Consider the following 24,696-nt stretch of genomic DNA (forward strand, 5'->3'; position numbering starts at 1 on the left):
GAAATGAACAAACTGTGAACCGTTGTTTTCCCAGTCTTAAACTAGGGGGACTAGGAAACAGCAATAGATGTGAATACCTCTTGTTATCTTAAAAATGGAAACAGCAATTTAACACCAGACATTTAAACTGCATGAAAACAACTTAACAAATGTCTACATCTGTTGAAAGAATCTGTTTATGAATTCACTAGAACTGCTCAAAATTTTCTGAAAATGGATCAGACATATCTACCCACTTTGAACACAAGCAGTTAGGTGGTGAATGCAGTTGCCACATTCAGGATTAAGTAAAGTGAAAATCCAAAAGGTGTCTTAAACTTGTGTGCTGCTTTACACAAATTTGTCCTGCATGAGGTTTTATCACATAAAAACAGAAATGCAGTTCATGATGCCTTTTCTATACGCATGGTAAAGGAGAGTGACTTAGATCAGGCTTCGATGACAAATGTATTCCCAGTAATACTCCTGTGTGCCATGATGCCAGCAGCACGATGAACTTCACACAAAGGGAATTCCTCAGCAATTTCCTTCAGCAAAACTTGGAAGGGAGCACTGTGAACTCAAGCAACCTTCCAGTGCCACTGTACTGTGTCCTGTCACCACTACTCCATGTGCTGTGAATGACATCCCATCTGCCAAAAAGTAAACAGCACTCAGCTGATTTCCAAAAATCAAAAGACAAAGGCAATTGATCTCATGGGTAAGAAAAACAAACAGGATCTGACCAGGTTTTATGTGGAAACCAGATCTACACACATAAACATTGCCCTCTTTTTAAGGTGCATTGTAAATGAAAAACTGAGCAACAGAGTAATACATAACTTTAAGGGAAAAAGCAAAATATGAGATTATATTTATTCTAAAACCAAAGTATCAAAACAATGGGACTACAAAGTACCTAAATTCAGCAGAAGGCAGATTTAAGGCTTGCAAGAAAACTATCAACTTCATTGAATATAGCAGTCTTTGGCTACCCATCATCAGACAGGTGAAATGCCATCCATCCATACCACAGCCCTGCACAGCTTGTGAAGCAAGAGTTCTCCTCTCATTTTCCATGAAGAGATACAACCCCCGTAATGAAGCTACACAGTGATTGCTGGTAAGTTTGAATGGGTCATGCAAGTCTTCATTTATCCAGGGGAAAGAAGTTGACTGAATCACTTGGGGAAGGGTACTGTCTCTCCCTGCTTGCTATGGAACATGCCTAAATGACTAATTTAGGCAAATGCTATAATTTAACTGAATTTAGAAGAGATTACTCTTTCCCAGAAAGATTGTAACAGATCAGTTTTACTTGGTGGGATTACAGATTCTGTTCAGTTAATTTCTGAAGTTATTTTAAAACACTTCTTCCATGTAGACGTTAAAACAAAATGAGAGAGAAGTCAAAAGAAAAAAAAAACACATATACTAAAAACACCTCTATCCTATCCACTCAACCCTCAAAGACCAGGATCAATCCTAAATAGCTCAGCATACAAGAGCCTTTACCTAGCACTCATGAAGTCAGTACATGTATTTAACTGGCTTTGGCGCAGGTCCAGAATTTCCTTTAATTTGAAGGGGAGTTTCACCTGTGACAAACTTGCAGGATTGAGTTTAATATTCCTGTTCTGAAGAACAGAAACAAAAGGGACTAATAAATCTTCAATAGAAATTTACAAGATTCTTCTGGCTTAATAAATTTAGCTGGGGGCAATTGCTCTTAAACACTTGATACATAAAAATGGATCCTTTTTTCTATTAGCACGCAAATTCCTTACATGTTTCATCAGATCTACATCTTCCAAGTGTTTTTAAGAGGTGCACATCATAGTGGTCTTTTTCCCATTCATGGCCACTCATATGTGGCCACAACCTCCTTGCCTGTCCTGTCACTTCTTCTATCGAGCCATCTTTTTTAAAAAAAAATAATTCATAGCACATGTAAAGTAAACAAATAATATATTTTTTTTAATTCTCAGGTGCTGTCATCCTCCAACTCTTAAGGTAGATGTCTGATACAAGCTTCCTCCCTTCCTAGACGGTTTACATGGCACAATGAGCCACCATTTAAAGATTTATGCACATGGAGTGAAGTTTTCTACAGGCTATACAGCTCTTTAAGTATTTCCTTTAAACTCTTGTACACATATGTAAAAGACAACAAATTAAAGATTATTTGAAGAGTTTGGCAATGAAAATGAGGTGTTAGTAGCATTTTGAGCTGGTAATAAATTTTATTCGACTGTTTTATTACTACAGGGCAAAGGCAACTATTTCTTTTGGGGTGTCATTCAGCAGCATGAGATGAAGGTTTACATATTAATGTATGGGTAGTTTTGAAATAAACTCAGCATTTGGTAAATCAAAGTTGATGTCAGATGTAAACACATGGCAAAACTGCATTTTTATTGTTTTGCATGCATCATCATTCACATTCTGAAATAAATGAGCAAACTGTAATAAATCTCACAAAACAAGGTCTGGTTCCTGGAGCGCTAAAACATTTTTACACGTAGGCAAACATAGGAAAGCAAGGTCCATGTACCCAGGTGGTGCCAGCAAAGCAGAGTGTGCTCTGTGATGCCCAAGCAGATAGCAGGGGTCCAGGCTGAGCTGAGGGAGGCCTGAGCACAGCAGAGCCCATGGCTGAGGCTCCGGGGGCTAGCATGGCTTCGTGGCTGCCAGCCGGCTCACGGCATCAGCAGAGTCGGGGGCATCTGCCTGGGAGTGAGGCAGGGCTGGCTCCCATCTGCTTGCAAATGCTGCAAGGACTTACAAAGCAGTGGACATGGAACACCTAAGATCATAGAGAAGTCACTGAGAGCCTTAACTTGCCAGGAATTACCACTTCAGGTCTGTCCCGCTCTCACACTATTCCCTACACCATGAACTACCATTCTCACTTCAGAGTTAAAATACTGGGTGAGACAGAAATTGTTCTGACCCTTTATAAGCCCTATATTGTTTTATTAATGTAAATATTTTTATTTCAAGATGAGTCAAGAGACAACGAAGACTGGAGGAGTTAGTTGCTCCTCATTGTTTTCTACATTCCATCCTAAAACTCCACAACTACCCTATCTACCTCTGTTGGGAAAAACAGCACAAAAATGCCACAGCTGATGACCTTGAGCCTTTGTAGAGTTGACTAAACAGGCAATGGTACACACCATACCTGCCCCACAGAACCACCACAGTCTACAAAAGCCTTTTGTGTGGTCAGCCTGCCCATTCCAGTGACACACTACTTTTTTATTCCTAATCTTCATCTTTGTCCAATCTAACAGAAACACTTACTCCTCTTAGTTCTAGTTTAGTGCTTCTTTTTATCTTCAACTTTAAAAAGCAGTCAAGGAAAAGGGAAATTGTCACAAGTATGAAAAGTATGTAATCATATGACATCATCACAAAATCAGAATTCACGGTTTTTCATGTGAATCTTTGGGCTTACTGCACCACAAGTATTTAATTACGGTGTCACTGAACTACCAATGTTATCAATTGCTGTATCATATAACTTCTGAATTTTTGTGTGAGTGAACAGTTACCAGTGATACTGGCCTACAAAGATAGGTTTTTTTACTGACATATCCAACACACAATGGAATAGAAGGAGACAGGAAATAAAATCAGATTCTAAACTCAAGGACTAATTAAATGGAAAAGATATAGGGGACGCATTAAGGGAATGTACGATCTTAGTAAAGATGTGGCTCCATTAATTGCATGGAGAAAAAAAATCATTAAACTTTCAAGATTATTTCAGTGATTTAGGAACAAATGTCCCCAATTACAAAATAATCTATGTATTTAGGGTAATCAGTACATTTGGAAATCACTTGTTGTCCAAATTCTCAAAGATTCTCAATGACTTCTCAATGATTTTTCATTAGTATCCTAAAGCCTAAATAACAATATAGGATTGGAAGAAAAAACTGAGACTAGTTGCCTGCATTAATAAGCACTCTGACAACAGACATTTACATTGAGAATGTGTAGATACTGCAGGCCGCAAGATGCTTCCCACTCCTCCACAGCAAATGCAGAGCTAGGAAACCTCTAGCCCTGAAGCTTTTCCTTATAGCATACTCTCATTTGAGAGCCTTACTGTCACCCCAGGTCGCTGAAGCACTAGGATATTCGTGAAATAAAACTCCTAAGTTATTCCAGGAAGCTGACCTCTACCATTTTACACAGGATATTAAATAGACCCCAGCTGTCTCCACTTAGAAGTGACTTAGTTCACATGTTTTATAAAGGTCCATTCAGCTGCTTTCTTGAGTTATTGCAGAATTGAAGTAACTTTATGTGAAGAAAGACAAACTATTTGGTGATTTCCCTTACACCTTTCATGCAAGTGTATCTTGGTTTTCAAACATCACAACTGGCACCTAATTGTTCTAATGTTAAGAATCTGTGTCTCGATTATGAGAATATTTGACTGACAAATAGCTGTCTCAAGTCCATTGGAAGAAACATACACAGTAGAGCTTTATTTTTTGCTAAATCCAAGTAGACACAGCAGTCCTCATTTCTATGGATGCCTCTGTATACAAGCACTTATGGTGTATGACTAAGGATATAAACTCAGTATGGTTCACACAATTTCACTACAGAAGGCAGAGAAGTGACATCGATTTAGACCTTTCAAAGCAAAAGAACACTTTATCAGGCTTGTGAAAATAACAGTGATCAATATATTAGAAAAGCCATGATAACCCATGTCCATTCAGAAGAGTTTAGTTTTACTTCAAGAACTCAACAGACTTTTCAAAAAAAGCCTCCATTTAAAAGCTGACAAATGTTACTGCAATATTTCTGTATAAAGGATGTGCTCTGGGATGACTCAGTTCTTGAACTGAGTGACTACTGCTGATTAGGAATGGCAATTTCATGCTTGAAAGAAGAAAGATTAAAGTGACCTTAAATTTTGCAAGATCTGAAAACTTAAAGTAATAAAGGAGATACATAATCACATCATCTAAGTATTCCCTAAAGCCCTTAAAAATATGTATTTGTACTGCAAACAAGAGGAGAAAAAAAGCCGTCTATCAAAAAAACCTGGTTGTGCTACTTTTAAACATTGGCATTCTCTGTTCAGTTGCCTGCTGCCCAGGTGAGGTTAAGCCAATAGATGCCAAAAGATGCCTGGGCTCTTTGCCAGTGACATTAGGATTTATAATTTTCATTTACTCTTTCCAGAACGCATTTAATAAAATGTACTATTTTATTATACTTAAGAGTGAAATGGAGTTTCAGTTCCATCTTCCAATTTTCAATGTCATGCAACTTTTTAAAAACCATTAGCTTTTGGGATGGTTTGTTTCCTGACTTGCCCTCATAACCCTTCCATTTTTTCTAAACTTTTAAATAGAAAACTGCTTACACATTTTTAAAGCACAGGCAATAAACTAACTGTAGTCCTATATGTATAACAATACTAATCCAGTTTACAAAATAGTAACACTCAAGCTAAATGCAGCCAAATTTTGACATTTTCATGGTTTTCCTTTTCCACATATACCCACATGTCTAATGTGCAGTGTAATATGCATATCCAAACAGCTTACTAAAGCAGATTATTTACTCTACTACTACTATATTGTCTCAGTAGTTCCATAATAAAACTGTTTTCAAGCATGTTATGTCAAATTATAAAACAGACACTTAACATAAAAAATCATGAAGCAGAATCTTTTAGCAGTATTGACTGACTGATTTTAATTTTGAAAGCTGTTACTGAGCAATATGGGCTGACCTGTTTTGAAAAACAGAATTTCCCTCCAGATTATTCCAAGAGATAAAGGTATAGCACTCCTTCTTTACAAAAACTCAGGTCTTGGATAATTAAGACTGGAATGAAAGTTAGACACCAGAGTTTTCCAACTATTTACAACTGTACAATCATGCAATTTGCCCAAAATTAAACCGAGGCAATGAAACTGTGCAGCATCAATTATTTTTTTCAATAATGACATAATAAACCCACTTAGGGGCAAATCCTGTATGAGATCAGTATGGCAGAGTGAAGAGTAATGACAAAAAGAGAAGCCACAACTGAGAAAGCTTTCAAAGGTGCCTTAAACTACTTGTAGACCCCATGAGCAGCCTCCTCCAACACACATTGTCAGTTACTTTTCCTCTTGTGAAACATGAACAATTTTTGACCAAAATGGCCTCTGCTGGAGCTTAAAACTGGGTGCAGGGTAAGCAGGCAATGCCCATCCCTCCCAGCTACTATCAGTTCCCTTTAGCACTCTAATGCCAAACACAAACTAGAAGCAGGTTGTCTGAAGCCAGTAAATTTCACAGAAACCCACATTCTCCTATTAGAGAAAGTGCGTAATTTTTGCCAAGTGATAAAAACAAGTGCCTTGAACAAGCCTTGATTGATTACCAACAATCCACGGACAAGAGAATTTGGTAAAAAAAAATTTCCCCTATAATATTAATCCTGTCTTCATCTAAATTCTCATAGTACAATTACTCTCTGATTTCAATACTAACTTTTCATTCTCCCACACCCAAAATAATTTCTTATTTGATTTTGTGACATCTGTTATTTACTGTACAAACTCTCTACTAGCACTTCCTCTATTCTACTAGCACTTTTCACCTTCCAACTTTACTGACTGGCATTCATCTCATTGAGACAGAGCAAGCTACAGTTAGGTGGCTACTCTACATTAGAATCACAGAATAGCTGGGGATTAAGGGATCTTAAAAATCATTTACTTCCAATCCCCCTGCCCTGCACCCTTCACTAGACCAGGTTGCTCAGCTCCATCCAGTCTGTCCTTGAACACTTCCATGGATGGGGGCACCCACCACTTTTCTGGGTAACCTCTTCAGTGACTGACCCACCCTCACAGTAAAGAATTATTTTCTAATATCTAATCTAAACCTACCCTCTTTCAGTTTGAAGCCATTCCCTCTTGTTCTGTCACTACAAGCCCTTGTAAGAAGTCCCCCTCTTTCATTCTTGTAGGCTCCCTTCAGATACTGGAAGGCCACAAATAGGTCATCCCAAAGCCTGCTTTTTTCTAGGATGAACAAACACAGATCTCTCAGCCTCTCTCACAAGAGAGGTGCTTCATCCCTCTAACCATCTCAGTGGCCCTGCTCTGGACTCATTCCAGCAGGTCCGTGTCCTTCCTGAACTGGGACCCTGGAGCTGGGTGCTGTGTTCCAGGTGGGGTCTCTCTCACTAGAGCAGAGCAGAGGGGCAGAAATCCCTGCCCTGCCCTGCTGGCCACGCTGCTTTTGGTGCAGCCCAGAACATGTTTGGCTCTCTGGGGCGTGAGTACACATGACTAGGTCATGTCCAGCCTTTCACAAGACTCCCATGGGCCCACTTCCTCAAGCTTGTCCACCTGGGCTCTCTCTACAGTCAAAATTAGCATTTCCAGAGAGCAATTAATTCACTGTACTCCAGCATGGGCACCAAGGGTGAGTGGGATGAATTATTCTTCTAAAGCACATGCTTGCTCTGCACTCACTACGGAGGGACCCTAAATGACTAGAATGGAGTACACTTTTAATATTCAGATGATTAAAGTGTCTACTCACAATTATCTCACATGCCTACCTTGTTATACATGGCTACGTGTAGCTTTTGTGAATCCATCAGGATACACTGGAGCACAGCCTTAAAAAGGGTGAAAAAAGTCTGCTGTCGCCCATTCCTTTGGAGAGTTTAAGAATACAATACTCTTAAACTGTCCTGCTATATCTAGCACCCAGGAAGAGGATATAGATCAAAACAGCAACCAGGATTTCATTGACTGGAGAAAGCATGATGTCAGGGAATGGTGTATGACCCAAGTGACAAAAACTGTGCTGCTATTTTAAGTACCCACCATTTCCAATCTAAGCCTTTTCATATCATTCCTCTTGACTGCTGAATTTTTGATTACTTCTTGTTTCTTAATCTCTCTTTTCTAAAGCCTATTGTTACTATGTCAAGTTTGGGAATCATCCCTTTTCAAAAAATGTCAGACTTAATTTTGTGGTCACTATGACTGTGTGTCTTGACTGTAAGAATTTCTTGAATCAGCTGTTGCAAGTTACTTCAGGCTATGCAGAGAGTGATCTCTTTTTCGTAGGAAGAGGAAGAGCTACTTCATTGATTTTATCTCTTAAGTTTTGTCTTTAAACCTTGTCTACTTGTCTTTAAAGTTTGTCTACCATGAACGGTGGTTAAATTGTGCTTTATGATTATTTTAATGAATTTAGTTTACGGCTTCTTCCAGAATCATGGCTCGATATCCTTTCATTGATGTACAGGACAGCAAAAGATTATTTACTTTCCATGACTTAAGCTTTGCTTCTCCATAATGGTCTTGTTCACTTTGGCTTACTGGAAACCAAGCGGTCTTTGAACTGTGTTTTCTTACAGTCATCACAACCCTTTTGATTTGGGATATTTCAATATACTTTAAATGTCTTCTAAGAAAACTCACTCATCAGTGTCATTCACCTGTCTGTCATTTATCTATATCCACAATTACCTTTCATTTTTAGTCAAATGGATTACCTGTCTCTTCTGCGCAAATCCTATTCTTGTTCTTGTATTGCCATAATCCTCAGTTCCAGTCTCATTTCTGTTTGTATTTTTTCACTTCTGCACAAATATTTGCTTCTGAAATAACTGACATCTCTAAATGATGTTTTAATCTGACCAAATAAAATTTAAAAGTAATAAAACCTTCTTGAGTTCTTAAGAATAGAGGCAATATGAATAATAAGCAACAGAGAATTAAGAAATGCCAGGCAATACCTCTTTCATTTTAAATGATGCTACAAACAAAAAGGCAGTATAATGAATGGGATTCTATGCAATGAAGAGATAGAAGTCCTCAGTTCTGCAAAAGTATTAACTTGTCTGGGCCCTGCCTTAAGTGCAATGAGACATTTCATTCTAATTTTCAGACTACAGTCATTGATTCCAACCTGTCTGGATATGGGTATTACTGCTTTGATCGAAACTTGTTGCTCAGCATTTTATAAAATGCAGAGATAAACAGGCAGCAAATTGATTAGAGATGTCTGTGAGGAAACCACAAAGATCAGTGGGTAGGCCTATCTCCATTAACAATCTAGAAGGTTATCTAAGGATAAACAACACCCTAATTAAACTGCAGATGTTGCCTAATCTCTATGTCATAAAGTTCACAAATACAAAGTATGCTGATAGATAAAGTCGGCAAAATGAGATTCACTTTATAATCTACTTCCTAGCACAGAGAGGTAATACAGGTCATTGACTTTCATTGTCCTGAAGGAACCTGGAAATCAGTAATAAAGGTTCTAGCGCTGTGTTAGTGAGCAACATTAGTCATAAATTTCAATACTGTACAGCAAAATCTCTAACTGTAGCTCTAGAAGCATTTGCACTAGAAGCATTTGTCCCTGAAGAAGATGTACGCTGCACTGAAATGACTGTATCTGTGATGCAACCTGGAGCTCAAGAGATAACGATGTACAAGATGCTTGGGTAACAACACAGAAGAAGACATTGAGTATTTCAGAGGATACATAGAGAGTTAGAGAGGAATTATTTGTGGTGCAAAAAGGGAGCACAATTAGGAGTGAAACAGAAATGCTAATTCTACTTCAGTGAAAAACCTGATTAATTTTTATACCCCAATTTGGAGAACTCAATAGTTGCAACATCTAAATGGTGAAGACTCAAATATGCATGCTTGATGGGACACCTCTGCACAGTCTGCCTGTGTTAATGCATCTTTCTTCATCTTAACATTAGGACCTTGTAATCTGAACAACCAAAGCTGTTTGAATCAGTGTAGCTCTTTCAATTCCCCAGTGGAAACTCAAGCCCTAAATTTGCAACTCGATTCTTGGACTAGCTGGAAGATGTGCAGGCAATTCTGCTGTTAGTAGCAAGTGTCAGGCGGATGACACAAATGGACAGTTAACGATGCATATTGCTTTTTGGATCATAATGCATGAAGAAGCAGAAACTCTTCCTTCAGCTGTAGTCCTCTGGTTAAATACTGTATATGTACGTATGATGCATGTATGTATATATGATGATGCACTACCACGAAGTCAGGGCACTTAAAAGATCAGAACTGCATTTTCTACAGAACACCAGCTGACTACAATTTATTGAAGGTCTGCCATTTATTATGAGACATATTTATATTCTAGACAGCCATGAGAGTTTTTCTAGGAAAATTATGTGATCACCAGTGAGGGAAACTGAAAAGCAAAAATCATACAGAATACGTAGTACTGTGAATCTTAACTATCTAATTTGATCTTCAATATACTAAATAAAAAAAACACCCCAATATATTTATATGATGAGGAAAAGGGTAGAAAATTAAAACGCTAAAAGAGTGAATCTTACTGAGATTTACTAAAAAGGATTCCATTTTAACTTGGATACAATGTATCTATGAGAATCCCACCATATTTCTATGTTGAATTTTATTACAACTTTATTCAAAATACTGTTGCTAGGCATGTTTTACATCTGCTGTAAGTAAGACTTTCATATCCTATGTATGCTTTTAGTATCATGGTGTTTTTTAAAAATGTATGATTCTGTATTTCTGTGCATTAAACATTTCAAATTTTTTTTTGTAGAAAAATAATTCAATTCCTTGTCACAATGAGGGAAATGGCTCTCTCTTTTTATTGGCAAAGAGCAGAGTATGCAAGGTCCTCCAAGGTTGTTTCACTTCAGTGGTAGCTGTGTATCCAAACGAGTCCTCCCCCAAACATCTAAGCACAGTCAGTACATTCCCAACTCCTGCAGCCAAGTTAAAGTGAAAACGGTCTTAGTTCAGTAATGATTGAGGTGGTTTGCTCTAATCAAATTAAACCAGCCAAATGTTCTTTTCAAAGGTAACTGTCTACTCTGCAGCTGTATGCAAAATACCACATCAAATGTGGAAAAAAAAAAGTGATAGAATTCTATCCTTACAGTAGAGCCCTGGCTCCACAGATGAAGAGAAACAAAAGCAACAGTGCAGCTCGGAATTACGATCACAGAAAGCTCCCAGAAATATGCTAACTTAAGAAATAGTGAACAAAGTACTGAAATTTCCAGTTTATAATTAATTGATTTCAGGGAAAAGGGAGTTCTCTGGCACTGTTAAACAGCAATTTATCACACTGACCACACTTCAAATATATATTAAAAGACTAGCCAAAGCTTCACGTAAAAGAGAGAAAAAAAAAATCACACAGGCTTTTCCATTCTATTTCTCACTTCATTTCTCTGTTTCTATCAAAACGTAATATTCTGCACTGACTAATGTTTCAAAAGTCCACAATCAATAGGTTTCACTTAAACTCAGTATGATTCATCTATGCCAGAACTGAGTTTTCAATAATTAAATATGGGAAATTCCTGGAAAGACGAATTCACGTCTGAGCTAGTTTTTTATTTTCTCTTATTAAGAGAACATCAGTCACCTGTTAATGACAATCCAGAGCAATAAGCAGTCAGTGTTGGTATGAACCCTTTTAAAACAGAACAGAACTCTTTGCTAAGCTCACAGATCCTTTGCTAGGCATGTAATGAGAAATCCACCCAAGGACAACTCTACCAATACCAGCAAATTGGCACACCCTGTATTTAGGTGTGTGAAACGTTCACTTCATCCCAAAAATGCAAGATACTTCAGATAATAGAAACTCATTTTCTTCTGAAACCCTAAAAAAACATCTAAAGCGTCATATGAATAAGTTTCTTACTACTCATATAAAATGTTTTTTATTCTGCCTAAAGAAAACACAACTTTGTTGTTAGAAATTTAAGGTCTGATTTTAAAGGGATCATTTAGCAGACTATTTGCTTTTTTTTTCTAATGATGGGACAGATTTTCAAAGGCAAAGGGAAAATAAATGAACAAAAAAAAGTCAATACAATAATTTGGATGCAATGAGGTATTTTGAAAAGAGTACAGAAATCAATAGCTACATTTCCACTCTTTGACAATCATCTCATAAAAAGGTTCCCAAATGGTAGTTTCCCAAATGGAAAATGTCAAAGAACACGATTGAAAAAAGTACTCCTTGGAAAATTCTGAAGTGGTTTATTTATTAAATACAATTCTTTAGAGTTTAGAGGTATACCTGCTAAATAATTGTGCCTGCTTAATTGGAAGTATGTTTCAGATTATAAGAAGATATGAAGAACAGGTATATGTAGAGAATCTTCTCTCTTTTAAAAGAGAAAGCATAGGTTAGTTATATATGTATATGGGCACATATACCTTCTGATAATTTGTTTGATCATTAAGAAGCAACTTGTTCAGCAATACTGGAAAATAACCAGACTTCCTACCAAGCAAACTAAATCCTCTATGTACAGCAAAGTTTCAGAATGAACTGCAACTTCCATTTCATTCACTGTTACAAAACTTTCTAGAATAATTTTTATACTTCAGAACATCACCTATAGTGATGAAAACCACTCAATGTCAAATTCAGGTTACTACTCTGTCAGGATAATTATATTACTTATTCTGCATGATTCATTTTAACTTTTAATAGAAATATTCTCTAGAAATAAGGCTGAAATACATGAATAAGAATCAGTATCTGTGATTCATATTCTCATGTATATTGTCCCTGAACTCTATCCAGAAAGATGTTTTAAAATTCAGTGCATTCTTAGGAGAGCTATTTCTATTTGATAATGCACTTAGACCTGTGCTAAGCTTCAAACAATGGCTTATATCCCACCAAGCCCACCTGAGTGACTTAGTACCTTGCTAAGTCACAGACTTCAGATCCAGCATGCTCTCTTCTAAACCATGGGAAAGCAAGCACCTTTTCTTCTCCCTGCTCTGTTCCACATCTCAATCAGAAGTCAGTACCATAACTGCAAAGTCCCAATGAATCTACCCTGGTCCCTGTCTGTAAGTGTGGACTATCCACTCTCCTGACATCTAAACCTTTTCAAGGCACAGTTTTGAATCCTGGATCCCACTCCACTTCCTTGCCTGGAAGTCACAGCCTGCCATCAGTAATGGTTGTGGTGAAAGAAGTCGGTTTTCCATTCCAGACAGGACTCAGCAAGGCTAAATCTCTTCAAGAACAGCACAGATATAACCATCCACAGATTTAAAGAAGGTAGCACTGGACATAATTTAAAATGACTAATATTTACTCATGCAAAGACTGGAAACATGTTTTTGTAAAAAATTTAGATTTAGAATGAGATACAATACTTTTTCTAAACAGTCTTGTACTCACTCCAGAAACTGAATTTCCTAAGGCTCAGAAGTCCATTCCATACTCAACCCTTCCTTCCTGACATGCTTTTATCTTGTCCTGTTTCTGCCAGATCATGTATTAAAACTAAACTATCACATCCATAACTAACAAACAATTCATATGATTGCCAAGAATATTCTTGTTTTCCCTGCACATGCTCATTCTGTGTACTGGAAAGTTGCAAGCAGATAACAGGCCAGCATTCATGCCCACTCTCTCTGCCCATTGCGCCCTCTCTGTCCTATGTGCCCTGTTCAGCAGCAACCACATCATTCCCCTTTGCCCTCCAGCCATCAGAGAAACCACTACTGCTAGGCAGGCAGTCCCTTCCTCCCCAGGACCTCAGCAGTGTCCCTCACAGTGGCCAGTCAGTGCAGGGATGATCTCCCTTGCCTTCTGACCAAAATTGCTCTCCAGCCTGGAAATGCCTTTCCCTTGCCAAGGCACTTCCTGTCTTCACATCTGCCTTGAAGACCATCCTGTTTGTGTGAGACTAAAACTGACTCTGAAGCTCATTCAGTTTTTCCTTCCCATTACTCATCCACCATTTCTACCTCAGCTGAGATTCATCTGCCCCACAAATATGTGGCAAGTTTCAAGTTCAGTTTCTTCTGCTCCACTCCATCCCTGTATCTTATTTTACTCTTTCTGTGTGCAAGATAATTTTTCTAACTAGCAATGCTAAGATCACCATTTCTTTGTCTCTAGGGGCTTGCCAGGTGCCATATTGAGTGATGCTACACAAAAATAAATTGTATCACACAATACAGCACACTGCCGATGTGCAGGAATGACCTCACAGACTAGAAGTTTAACATTAGCTTGGCAGAAAAACAAAGGAAGGAAGCAGAATTCACTAGAGACAAACACCCCCTAAAATAGAAATGTTTCACTTGACAGGATGGAACATCTCAATGATTTTGAGAAGATCATCCTTTCAACTTATTAATAATACAGTAATAAAGCCAGAAGCCAACATCAGCATCACCAAAAATTAGGAAGAGAAATAAAACTAGCTACAGCCTCTTACATTTTTCCCTCTGTATGCTTCCCCATTATTGCAGTTTAACAAACAGAAAAAAACCAAAACAAATTCATGTTCAAATTGTCTTCCAAAAGGTTAACTAGGTATTGATAATCTGCTACTGATACGTTCTGAATGCTCTATCAGGTTAGACAGGGAACTTTAAGACACCCATAAAAAGACCTTGTAAGTACAAAGACATTTTAAGCACCAAGCCAATTATACACTTCTTTGACCTCTGAGCAAGTCAAGAAAGTGCTAGTCTGTGTCAGCATGGGCAGGGATGGGAGAGTGACCCGTGCACCAGCCTCACCCCCCAGCACTCAGGTGGCCTTGCCAAGGCAATCAGTTGATGGGCTCCACCAAGCACTCAGACAAAAACCAAGAGACAACAGCATGGACCACTGGACTGCAAAAGCAGGGAAAAGCAGCATGACATGTCTGCTGTACCACAGAGAGCAGTTACAGCACCATTTATAGTTCAATGGATATAAATTAACATAAAAACTTGAACATGGCATAACTGTGCAAATAGTCCTAATTACTGTGCTCTCCCCCCCCACACTGATTCGCATACAGAAAAGAATGAAGAATTTAGACTTCCAGCTAGGTGGATCATTCTGTTGAACCTAAGTCAGTTAGATGGGGCACATACTCTGCAAAGTAACAGGAAGAACAGCATCAAGATTTTTAATTCTTACATGCTTATGATCACTTTGAATGGCAAGATCTCTGACACCTTTGAAATAACAACCCAGACTAGATTATATTTTAATAGGTCATATTCAATATTTTTGGTTATTCTAAAATTAAAATTACTAAACCATGAAAATACTAAAGAAGTTGCATTTATGAAAGAAAGATTATGAGATAGGAAGCAAAAATATACAGGTTTTCATTTTTGCTCCATTTGCTTAAGGTTTAGTGCTATTTAAACTGTTAAATATAAATGTGATAGAAAACAAGCATGCCAAGAACTACAGTAGTCTGTGTTGCATATCACCTTCCCAGAGTGCAAATTCACAGTTTGATGATGATGAAGATGGCGAAAATGATTCATCTGATTACCAGCAGGAGAGAGATAAAATGAATGCCAGATACAGCTGAATTTAGCATTATAATCACAAGAAGAATTTTTACAGATATCTTGCAGCACAGTTTTACACACAGGAATTTCCTGAATCTAATATGTCATTTATTCCTGGCAAAGTCTGTTCTTTATCGACATATATTTCATTTTTCCCAACTATAACAGCACTAAGTGCCAGACCAAGTTTTGCCAGATTTACCTACTGTATATATTAAAGTTTCATTAAAGCATTACATCTTATTATCTGAAAGGTGAGCTAGAGGAGCACTTTGATCATCCTACAAGCTACAAGGGACTTTTCCAAGCCCACAACATAGCTATTTTCAGATTGATTTACAGTAAGCTTTACTCCTGAAGATTCTATTTTTAACTTAGCTTTGTGAAAATAAATAGAATAGAGTAAGGTGTCCTGGCAGAGAGGAGCTCTATAAAAAGAGCAAATGTGAACAGCAAAGGATTTTAAGTACATAGCAATTCTCTTAACTGGCTTTCCCCCATGCTTTTCTTAAGTCTTAAAAAATTTTAGGTCAATCCTCCTTATTTCTACTACAGTACAGAGATTTTCATTACCATCACTGTTCTGATGAAGACTGTATTTCCCTTTGATTATTTGCTTGCACACTGTGTTGCTTTATTCTGCAGTGAAGTCTTATCTAATTACATTATCTTTGTAAAAGCAACTGCGCTGCGAAAAATGCATCTCTTCATTTTACAAATATGGAAATTACAGACTTGGAACAAAGGAACACAAAACAAAGCTTTCATAAATTAGCAAGCAGTTGCATGGGAAAATATGATAAATATTACATTTAAAATTATTCTGTGCTATTTAGACATCTCTCCCTTATGGAGAAAATTCTCCTCCAACCCTAGTGCCAAGCACTGGAGACCAATTTTGGCTCTAACTATTTTTCAGAAGAAGTGAATCTACACCTGTTGAGATAATCCTGGGCTGGAGTAGCACTGCTAGTCCTGATTCCTGGTTCTAGGACCAGCAAAGCCATGGAGCTCTACCTATGCATGGAAAGTACTAGGTCTTTCCTTATCAAACTGTTCTTCACATTTAGCACCACTTTGTGGCTGCTGAGATCCTGACCACACTCTCTAAAGAAGACAAGGGCTACCACTGGAGTTGAAAATTATACTCAGCTTAAGTCCATGTGGCACGTGATCTCTGTTGTTAGTTGATGCCTGAGTACCACAGAGGAGCACAGGACCTGTGCAGCTCATCTGTACAAAGTCTGTCTAAATTTTGACTCACTGAATGGCTGCTGGTTTGCATTGAGCAACTCATGGATCACACACGCCACTACTCAGAGGTAACAGATACAACACAGTATAGCAGTTCCAACATAGTTCTCTCAGGCTAGTTGCTTGTAATATTCAGAAAAACCCCCAGAAAACTAGATGTCCTCTCCAAATAAAAAATATTTGGTTTTAAATATTTGTGCTGTTATCCCAGTGCTGTGCAAACAATGTACATTTTAATCCACTATTCAGACAGTGTATTTGGAATTGTTTTTATTTATTAGCCTGGCCATGATAGCAGTTTCCAGAATGCATGCCCAAACAATTGAAATATTTTGATCATTATATGTTCAATAAGTAAGTGCAGTTAGATCAGCAGTTTAAAATTGCAGAACTTCTTTTATAGCATTTCCTTTCCTGAGTATATTTACATAATACAAAAATAGATGTTTAATTTCAATAAATTTCAAACTCTTCTAACATATTTTGTAACAGAACTGGGCCATTTAAATGTTTTCAAATATTTTTTTCCATTTGAGGGATATGATTCTGGTCACTCCAGAGGGCTCCTAATCTGCTCTACAGATTAAAAATATCAAAAAAAAGATGGGAGTTTTTCTGCCTCTTTATGGAAAAAGTTGTGTAATCAATATCCCAGGCACCCTGATACATTATCAACCAGCCCCTTGTGTCTGAAATGTTGTTCATGGCAAAAGGTACAGGCTTCACAACACCACTATGAGGACCTGGGACACACTTCCACAGATTTTTATATTGAAATTACATTCTCATTGCTGGCTGAAATACTCACTGCTTTGCAGAGAATTAGTTTTCATTCAAGCTTGCAACAATATTTGAAGCTTGAATGTGTTTATGAAATGCTCTGTTGAGATTCAAGTGCACTTAAATCAAGCAAAAGAAGCCTGCAGTTGCATAGTCAGTTGATCAAACAGCTCTTTGGAAAACAAGAACTCTATTTTCGTTATTTAGCTGCATTCAAGATTAGAAAGGTCTTATAAAGATCTTTTACATCATGTGGGAAGATGCCAGTGGTAGAAAAAAATATAAGCATTATGTTTAATTATTTCAAAACAAGATTTAGCTTTCAAATATATAAGTGCCTAAACCTGGACAACTAAATCCTCTTTTTCTCCCATGAATTAATGGGGCTGCATTTCAAAGATTTTCACAACTCCCCATTATCCCTCTACTACTAAAGAAGAACTCCGTGTGTGCTCCTCTTAACCAAGCCACTTGATTCAGTGATTAAACATATGATGCCCACTTTTGGAGTATACTGACTAAGCCTCTGGCATTACTAGGTACCAGCCAAAATAATGGTTATTAACTGAATTGTGAATTTGCTTGATGAGCAATGGAAGTGTGAGCTGCAGCCTGTATGTGTCCCACTGCTCACTGAAGTGACACTGATGACATGCACTCCATGATCAGCATTTCAGAATACATACACTTTGCCTACTCAGCTTTGACATAAAGGAGCCTGTCACTTTACACTGCCTTGAAATGGACAAAAGTTAATTAATCTCTAGCGATTGACTCTTGTAATTTAAATATTATTCTCTGTCTCATCTTTCCTCTTGCACCCAATAAACACCCCCACATCTCAGCAGACCCTACAAAAAAGGATGATTACACATGCAATGCAATTTGAAATTCACCTATAAGTTCAGAGTATCTATTTCTCAAAGACTGAAAGATTCTTGGTGTTAGTAAAGTACAGAAATGTTTTCCTTTTGCCATGTAATATGTGCGTAAGTAATACAAAGAATGGGAAATACTCTTGCTAATATAACACCACCAGCAAGATGCTGACCAGTTTCAATCTGGGTATCTGCAAAGTGAAACTTACTTCTTAAAGTCCATAATTTTCGTAAAAGATGCTCACAGGCTGCTGAAGATTTATAGCTACAGAAACATGTAGGAGGCTACAGTAGGGCTAGCTTTATCATTGACAGCACAGGCCATTTATCTAGGATTTATGCTATTGACACAATAGAAAGAACATCCTGGGGCCACTGCCACCATTTTGCAAGCAAGGTCTGACATCTGTACTTTTGCCCTCTTGGTAGCGCAATCAGCAGCTCATGGTGAAAATTAGTACCAAACAGTACCCAACCATATGGCTGCCTGAAAAGCCTGAAGTCTTAAGCTCTTGCTTCTCTTTAATACAATAATCTATAGCTCTCTAGAAAAGCATCTAAAAAGGTAGAATGTGCATTCCACTACTGCTCTCATTCTTGTTTCTATAATGAAGAGAGCTGCTAAAAATCAGCTGCAGCTGGCAGTACTAATAGTTCAGACAAAACCAGGGAGAGGTTGGGGTTTTTAAAATTTTCTCTCATGCTTGAGGAAACAGTATATATATGTGGCTCCTTGCCCATCCATTCCAACACTTAAATCACACACCTATGCCTCTGGAGATGGGTGTTTGTGTGTGTGGGAGGCAATGCACAGGGATGAGGTGAGGTCTGGCAGGCAGCACCATGGCCTGTCGAAACCTCAAACCACACTTCATGCACAGTTTAGTGCTCACTTCAGCCACAAACCCGAACTAGCGTCCATTCTATTTATGCCCCCCAAACTCTTGCTCACCCAATTCATATACTAAACGCAGGACCCCACTGATCAAGACAGTGGTCCCACTTCCTCACCTGACCACGTTGGGGTGTTCAAATGTCTCCAGGTGCCTCAGAACTGCCACCTCTCGGATAGTGGACAGTGGCATCCCCTCCTCGCTGGTCTGCACCCGTACCCGCTTCAGCGCAACAAAGCGACCTCCGTTCTTCAAGTCTCGGGCTTTGAACACCTTCCCGTAGGCTCCTTCCCCAATCTCAGCCACACATTCATACTGCTGGTCAGCCAGGTTTGTGCTGTCCTTATCCATGTTGGCACCAGTCCTCTTCCCCCTCTCCAAGTGCCTCAAGGTGGCTCTCAGTCTCAGTCACTTTCTGAAAACCAGTACTTTGCTTGGGTGCAGACAGGCACTTGATACCTATGCCAGAGAGGCAGTAGGAAGCTCTTGCCCTCCTGTTCTTGTTCCTTTTCTGTACTGGCCACAATGTGCCTCCTCTTTCGGCCACCAGGAATTATCATACAGTCTTTGGGAGCATTGCCTGTGTAAAGCCAAACAAATCTGGAGGACAAACCAAGCAAGAAAAGTGAGTTTAGTTTACTTTACTTTACTTCATGGCTTTGCATTGCTCAAAACTTGCTAAAATTAAGCTAATATAGACACGCAAAGCAAAATCCTGGTGGAAAGGAAGATGTGAACCATGAGGGTGACATATGTATCAACGTCCCCAAGTACCTGATACACTACAAAGTTATCACAGTCTGCGGAGAAGGCAGAGCACTTGGCTACAGAGCAGCAGCATGCCAAGGGGTTTCACGGAGAATGGGCTAAAGATGATGACCCTGTGACACATGGGTGATGGGGATGGCAGAGCTAACTAGGCATGTGTGAGAGGAAGTGTATGCCCAAGAGCTTACGTCAGGACTCAAAAGTTTACTTCATTGAGTGTGGTGGAATCTGGGTATGTATTACGCTATATTACTGCTGCTTGTAAATAGCATTTGGAGGTTTCTGCCTTGGTCTGCTCTCTCCAGTGCTAAGTCCTTCATGAACAAATCATTATCACATTATGAGTAACAATATGCCAGTGGAAAGGCGAAATAAATGCATATTTAGATGACAATAATACGTTATGAAGCACTCTGTGCTGAAGTAGATTCAGAAATAGGCACTTTAGAAAACTTCTTAACAAGCAAGGGTGTTGATTGTGGATACTGCTACATCTGTCACTGGCAGCTCTTTACAAAGCAGCATGGTCAAAGATGTCTTCAGGAATAGCATGCTCTGCTGCAGAGTGCATGAAGCTGGAGAGCTGAAGCACTTCATTTTCCATCCAGTTTCATTCACTTTCTGCAGGACTGGGCAAATCCTCTTCCCTCACAAAGCTTCACACCAATTCCTCCATTCCCCATGACCCTTTTAAATAGAGTGATACAGTGACCTCCAGGACTGTAGCCCTCTCCTACACCAAATTTTTACCGTGCTAGGACGAATGAGTCCCAGATGTGTGAGTCAGGGATCCCTAAAGTAGCACAAAGAGCCAGGGCTATTCTATACACTTACACTGATCTGACACCTCAGCTAGAGGTGAAAAGCGCAATATGAAGAAAACCTGTCCCCACTGCTCATCCCTTCTCCTCGGCTGCAGCCAGAGCCGGCTTCAATTCCCAGCACAGATGCCGCGCCACCGCACCGCCTCAGCCACAGGGCAGATCTGCGTCCCCCGCCTGCAGCACCACTGGGCGACACCGAACGCGGGCCACCGCGGGGGCCGGCCCCGAGCCGGCTGTGCGGGCGATCCCTGCCCGAGTCGGGTGTGCGGGGTATCCCTGCCCGATCAGGGTGCGCGGGTATCCCTGGCCGGTCCCGGTGCGCGGGTATCCCTGCCCGATCCCGGTGCGCGGGTATCCCTGGCCGCCCGCGCCCCTCCCGCCCCGCGCCGCGGGCAGGGCGCCCCCGAGCGGTGGGCAGCGGTGCCGCGCGTGCGTGGCGGCGGGGCCGGCGGGCCTCTGCCCCGGCGCGGCCGCGTGGAAACTTACCCGTGCTCGCCCTCCCCGGGCACGGAGGGGCACCGGGGCAGCCCCCGGCTGCCGCTGCCCCCGCCGCGCCGCCGAGCTCCCCTTCCGCGGGCGCCCCGCAGGCGGCGGGGGGGCGGCAGCGGGGGACGCGAGGGGAGCCGCGTCCCCGCGCTTCCTCTCAGCGGACGGGGCGGAGAGGGGGGCCCGGCTCCGCTGCTCGGCAGGACGCCGAGGGGACCCCCCCGGCGGCTCCCCCTGAGGGCACCCCTTCCCCCGCGGGCCCCTCCGCGCCCCCGCACCGACCCGCGGGGCGCGCTGCTCCGGCCCGGCCGCCGAAGGGACGCGTCCGCGGTGCCGCCCGCGGGGAGGGGGAGTGCGCGGTGTGGGCTCCCGGGCCGGGCGGGGAGGGGGCGGCGTGTGGGCCACGCCGCGGGGCCGGGTGCGCGGAGCACATGGGCGCCCCGCGTTACCTGGTGTGCGCCACGGCCGCCTGCACCGCCACCAGTTCCCCAAATAATCCTCAGCCCCGGGGGGTGGAAGGGGGGGAGGGAGGGGGTGAGTCCTCTCTAACACAAACCTCCCATTGAGCGAGGCGGGGTGGAGAGCCGGCCCGGGGTCTGCCCCTTCACATGGCGATGTCTCCGGCAGGTCCCGGCAGCGGCCGCCCGGGCCACACAGGTAGCTGATCCGCGGCTCGGCCGCCCTCGGCTCGCATCCTCCTGCCGCCGCCGGGCTGCACCTTGGCGCAGAAGGAGCTCGCACTCGTCCCCCAGCCCGCTCCTCCCGCCCCCACCCTGCCCGGGGAAAAGGAAAACGCGAAATAAAAATCGCGGCCGGCGGCCCCCGGGGAGCTGCAGCGCCACGATCGCAGCCCCGCCGGCCGCAGCCTGCGGTGCGGGGCTCGGGCACCGGCCCTCGGCGCCGCCGCCGCTCCGCCGCTGCCCCGGCGGTGCGCTGCCGCTCCTCGCTCGCTCCCCCGGCCTCTGTTCTGCCTGGGAGCAGCAGCAGCTTGCTGCCTTTTTTTTTTTTTTTTTTTTCTTCCCTCTCCTCAACTTTTTTTTTTTTTTCCCTTGCTTTCCCACGCTGGCTGAATGTGACTTGACCCCGTTTCAAAAAAGTTTGACATAGTGCTTCAACATTTCCGCATTCCTCCCCGACTACAAAGGCTGCAGCCGCCTCCTTCTGCTTTCTGTCTCTGCTCTCTGTCTTCACACTCAATGAAATCCTTCATGTGCCCCTGCCAAAGGCAGCCGCATACCGCAAGGGTCGCCGCGAGCACCGCGGCCAGGCATGGCCCGGGGCGAGCGCCCCGGGGGGTCCGGCAGGGCCCGGCCCGGCCCGGCCCGGCCCCGGCCCCGGCCCGGCCCCGCCGCTCTCGGCGCTGCACGGGCGCGGGCTCAGCCGGCTGCGGCAGCACTGAGAGCCCTGACTCATTCCTAGAGCTCAGCGTGCGAGGCGCTGGGAAATAACCCTTTTGGGGTTTCGGTTTCCCAACGCCCCCCGTCCCCCATAATCATGTAAAATATATTTTTTTTTCCCTCCAGAAAAACGTGAAATATTGTGCGCTCTCTTTTTTTTTTTTTTTTTTTTTTTTTTTTTTTTTTTTTTAATAATTTGCTGCTTTCCATTCACAATCAGCCCCGGCAGGAAGTAAGCGCCCATGAATGCATGCTTTCGGGAAGCATCAAGAAAGTTCGTTGCTGAAGAGCCCCCAATCACAGCAAAGTCTTTGCCCCGACAGAATTGCTGCTGGAGATGCAGGAGGTGCATGGGGCAGGGGAGCAAGTGTGGAGGAGTAGGGTGCACAGGCATCCTGTTTTCTGATGCAGAGATTATTCTGTATGGAGCCAATTCCTGCAAATACTGAAATTCACTGCGGGGAAAAAATAATCACAAAACAAATACCAATCAACTGTCTACATGGGGAGACAGCATACGGCCTGGTTCCCAGTTCCCCCAGCTGGTACCCTACTCTCTAGCACATGATCTTCTGGACCTCAAGGATGATTATGATCCAGCTCTTGAACCACCTCAAACACTAGTTTAACTGGGAAGAAGTGGACCCAAATCCCCTTTTTTAGAAGTGTAATTTAACTAAGTGGATTTATAACTGCAAAAATTGTATACCTAGAATGTGGCACTCTACACTGATTTAGAATAACAATATATATGTAATACTGTACAAATGAAAATAATTTATATCAGAAAGAAGCATATAATTATCTAGGCTCACAGTGCTAATCAGCATATATGAAGTCCTATAATCCTATAGGTTAAATAGAAACTGACTTCAAAGCTGATCCCAGCAATTCCACATGCCCTTCCTATTTCTGAGAGGTTTAGAAGCAGCACCCAAAGGGCCAGCGAGGGGAAGCTGGTTGAGGGCAGAAGGGAGACCCCTGATTTCCTCCAGAGAAAAGAGGAAGCTGGTACCACTCACCTTCAAGTAGAGGCCAGTGGTATGTGTGTTTTTGCAGAAGATCATGCATGCTTTTCAAGAACTTAATTTATACTCACAATACAGTTTAGTTTAAATCACAGAAATTCCTCATCAACTTCTGAAGTCCATGATTTTTCAGAAAAATATGCTGAAGTTAACAGCAAACCCCATAATATTTAAATGTGAAAGTGTCACAGATTCAAATACACAGATCAAATATTTGTTCTTAAAATATGTGAAAAATCACATCACATTATAAGGTACACTGTCTCAATTTTTTTGTTTTGTAATATTCATACCTTTCCTTTCCTTTCCTTTCCTTTCCTTTCCTTTCCTTTCCTTTCCTTTCCTTTCCTTTCCTTTCCTTTCCTTTCCTTTCCTTTCCTTTCCTTTCCTTTCCTTTCCTTTCCTTTCCTTTCCTTTCCTTTCCTTTCCTTTCCTTTCCTTTCCTTTCCTTTCCTTTCCTTTCCTTTCCTTTCCTTTCCTTTCTCTCCCTCTCCCTAATATTTTGGCAGCTGTAACAAGCTCAGTACAAAACCCTCCCCAGGTTCCAAAAAGCATTAATTGTCTCACTTCATATGCAATAGGTTTCACTTTTGCTCGGGAGAAGTGAAGCCTTGGTTGCTGCCTCCCTCTGAAGATCTCTGGATCTTTAAACACCCATCAGGCTCTGTTAACTGTGAAGTTCCCAAGGAGGGGCTGAGGGGCACGGGCTCCTTTGGCCAGAGAAATATGCAGCCTCACATTCAGGATGAAGATAGAAAAGAGATTTCTGCAGTACCCTGACATTTACCTCTGTGCTCAAATGTGCTGATTTATCATTCTTCTACTAAACAGTGTTCAATGCAAGATCACCTTTTCATCCCAAATTCTCCCAATGTTTTTGGGAAGCATATGTAATTGTTCTGTCCTTTAAAAGTGTTCTAGCTTTCTGTGTGGTGATGTCATGAGAGATTGCCATGGGAGATTATATACTCATGCTGTCAAACTGAATGAATTTATAACGGAAAAGTGCCACATAGTTAATGTGGCTTTATA

The 24,696-nt window shown here is 41.4% G+C and overlaps 2 protein-coding genes across 3 annotated transcripts in view; both read right to left on the bottom strand.

Moving 5' to 3' along the window:
* Positions 1-19,574, bottom strand: part of CDK6 (cyclin dependent kinase 6) — a 121,227-nt gene extending 101,653 nt beyond the window's left edge. For both annotated transcript variants that reach the window (XM_062494913.1, XM_062494903.1), the window contains exon 1: positions 19,280-19,574. In XM_062494913.1, coding sequence (XP_062350897.1) covers positions 19,280-19,512 — 233 coding nt within the window. In that variant the 5' untranslated portion in view covers positions 19,513-19,574. The remainder of the gene's footprint in view (positions 1-19,279) is intronic.
* Positions 19,566-22,988, bottom strand: LOC134048461 (uncharacterized). The gene is made up of 3 exons (XM_062500265.1): positions 22,851-22,988; positions 21,796-22,424; positions 19,566-19,761 (listed from the first exon to the last, which is right to left on the bottom strand). The coding sequence occupies exons 1-3, from the start codon at positions 22,986-22,988 to the stop codon at positions 19,566-19,568; spliced, it is 963 nt and encodes a 320-aa protein (XP_062356249.1).
* Between the last annotated feature and the right edge of the window lie 1,708 nt (positions 22,989-24,696).

This window comes from Cinclus cinclus, chromosome 1 (genome assembly GCF_963662255.1).
Source record: "Cinclus cinclus chromosome 1, bCinCin1.1, whole genome shotgun sequence".
Taxonomy (NCBI): domain Eukaryota; kingdom Metazoa; phylum Chordata; class Aves; order Passeriformes; family Cinclidae; genus Cinclus; species Cinclus cinclus.

Excerpts from the sequence above, each read along its gene's own strand:
- LOC134048461 (XM_062500265.1), bottom strand. The coding sequence starts at position 22,988 with ATGCACCTCCTGCATCTCCAGCAGCAATTCTGTCGGGGCAAAGACTTT. Across the intron at positions 22,425-22,850 it reads ACTTCCTGCCGGGGCTGATT|ACAGAGAGCAGAGACAGAAA; the intron begins GTGAATGGAAAG and ends TTGAGTGTGAAG. Across the intron at positions 19,762-21,795 it reads CCCGCCTCGCTCAATGGGAG|ATTTGTTTGGCTTTACACAG; the intron begins GTTTGTGTTAGA and ends TTTGTCCTCCAG.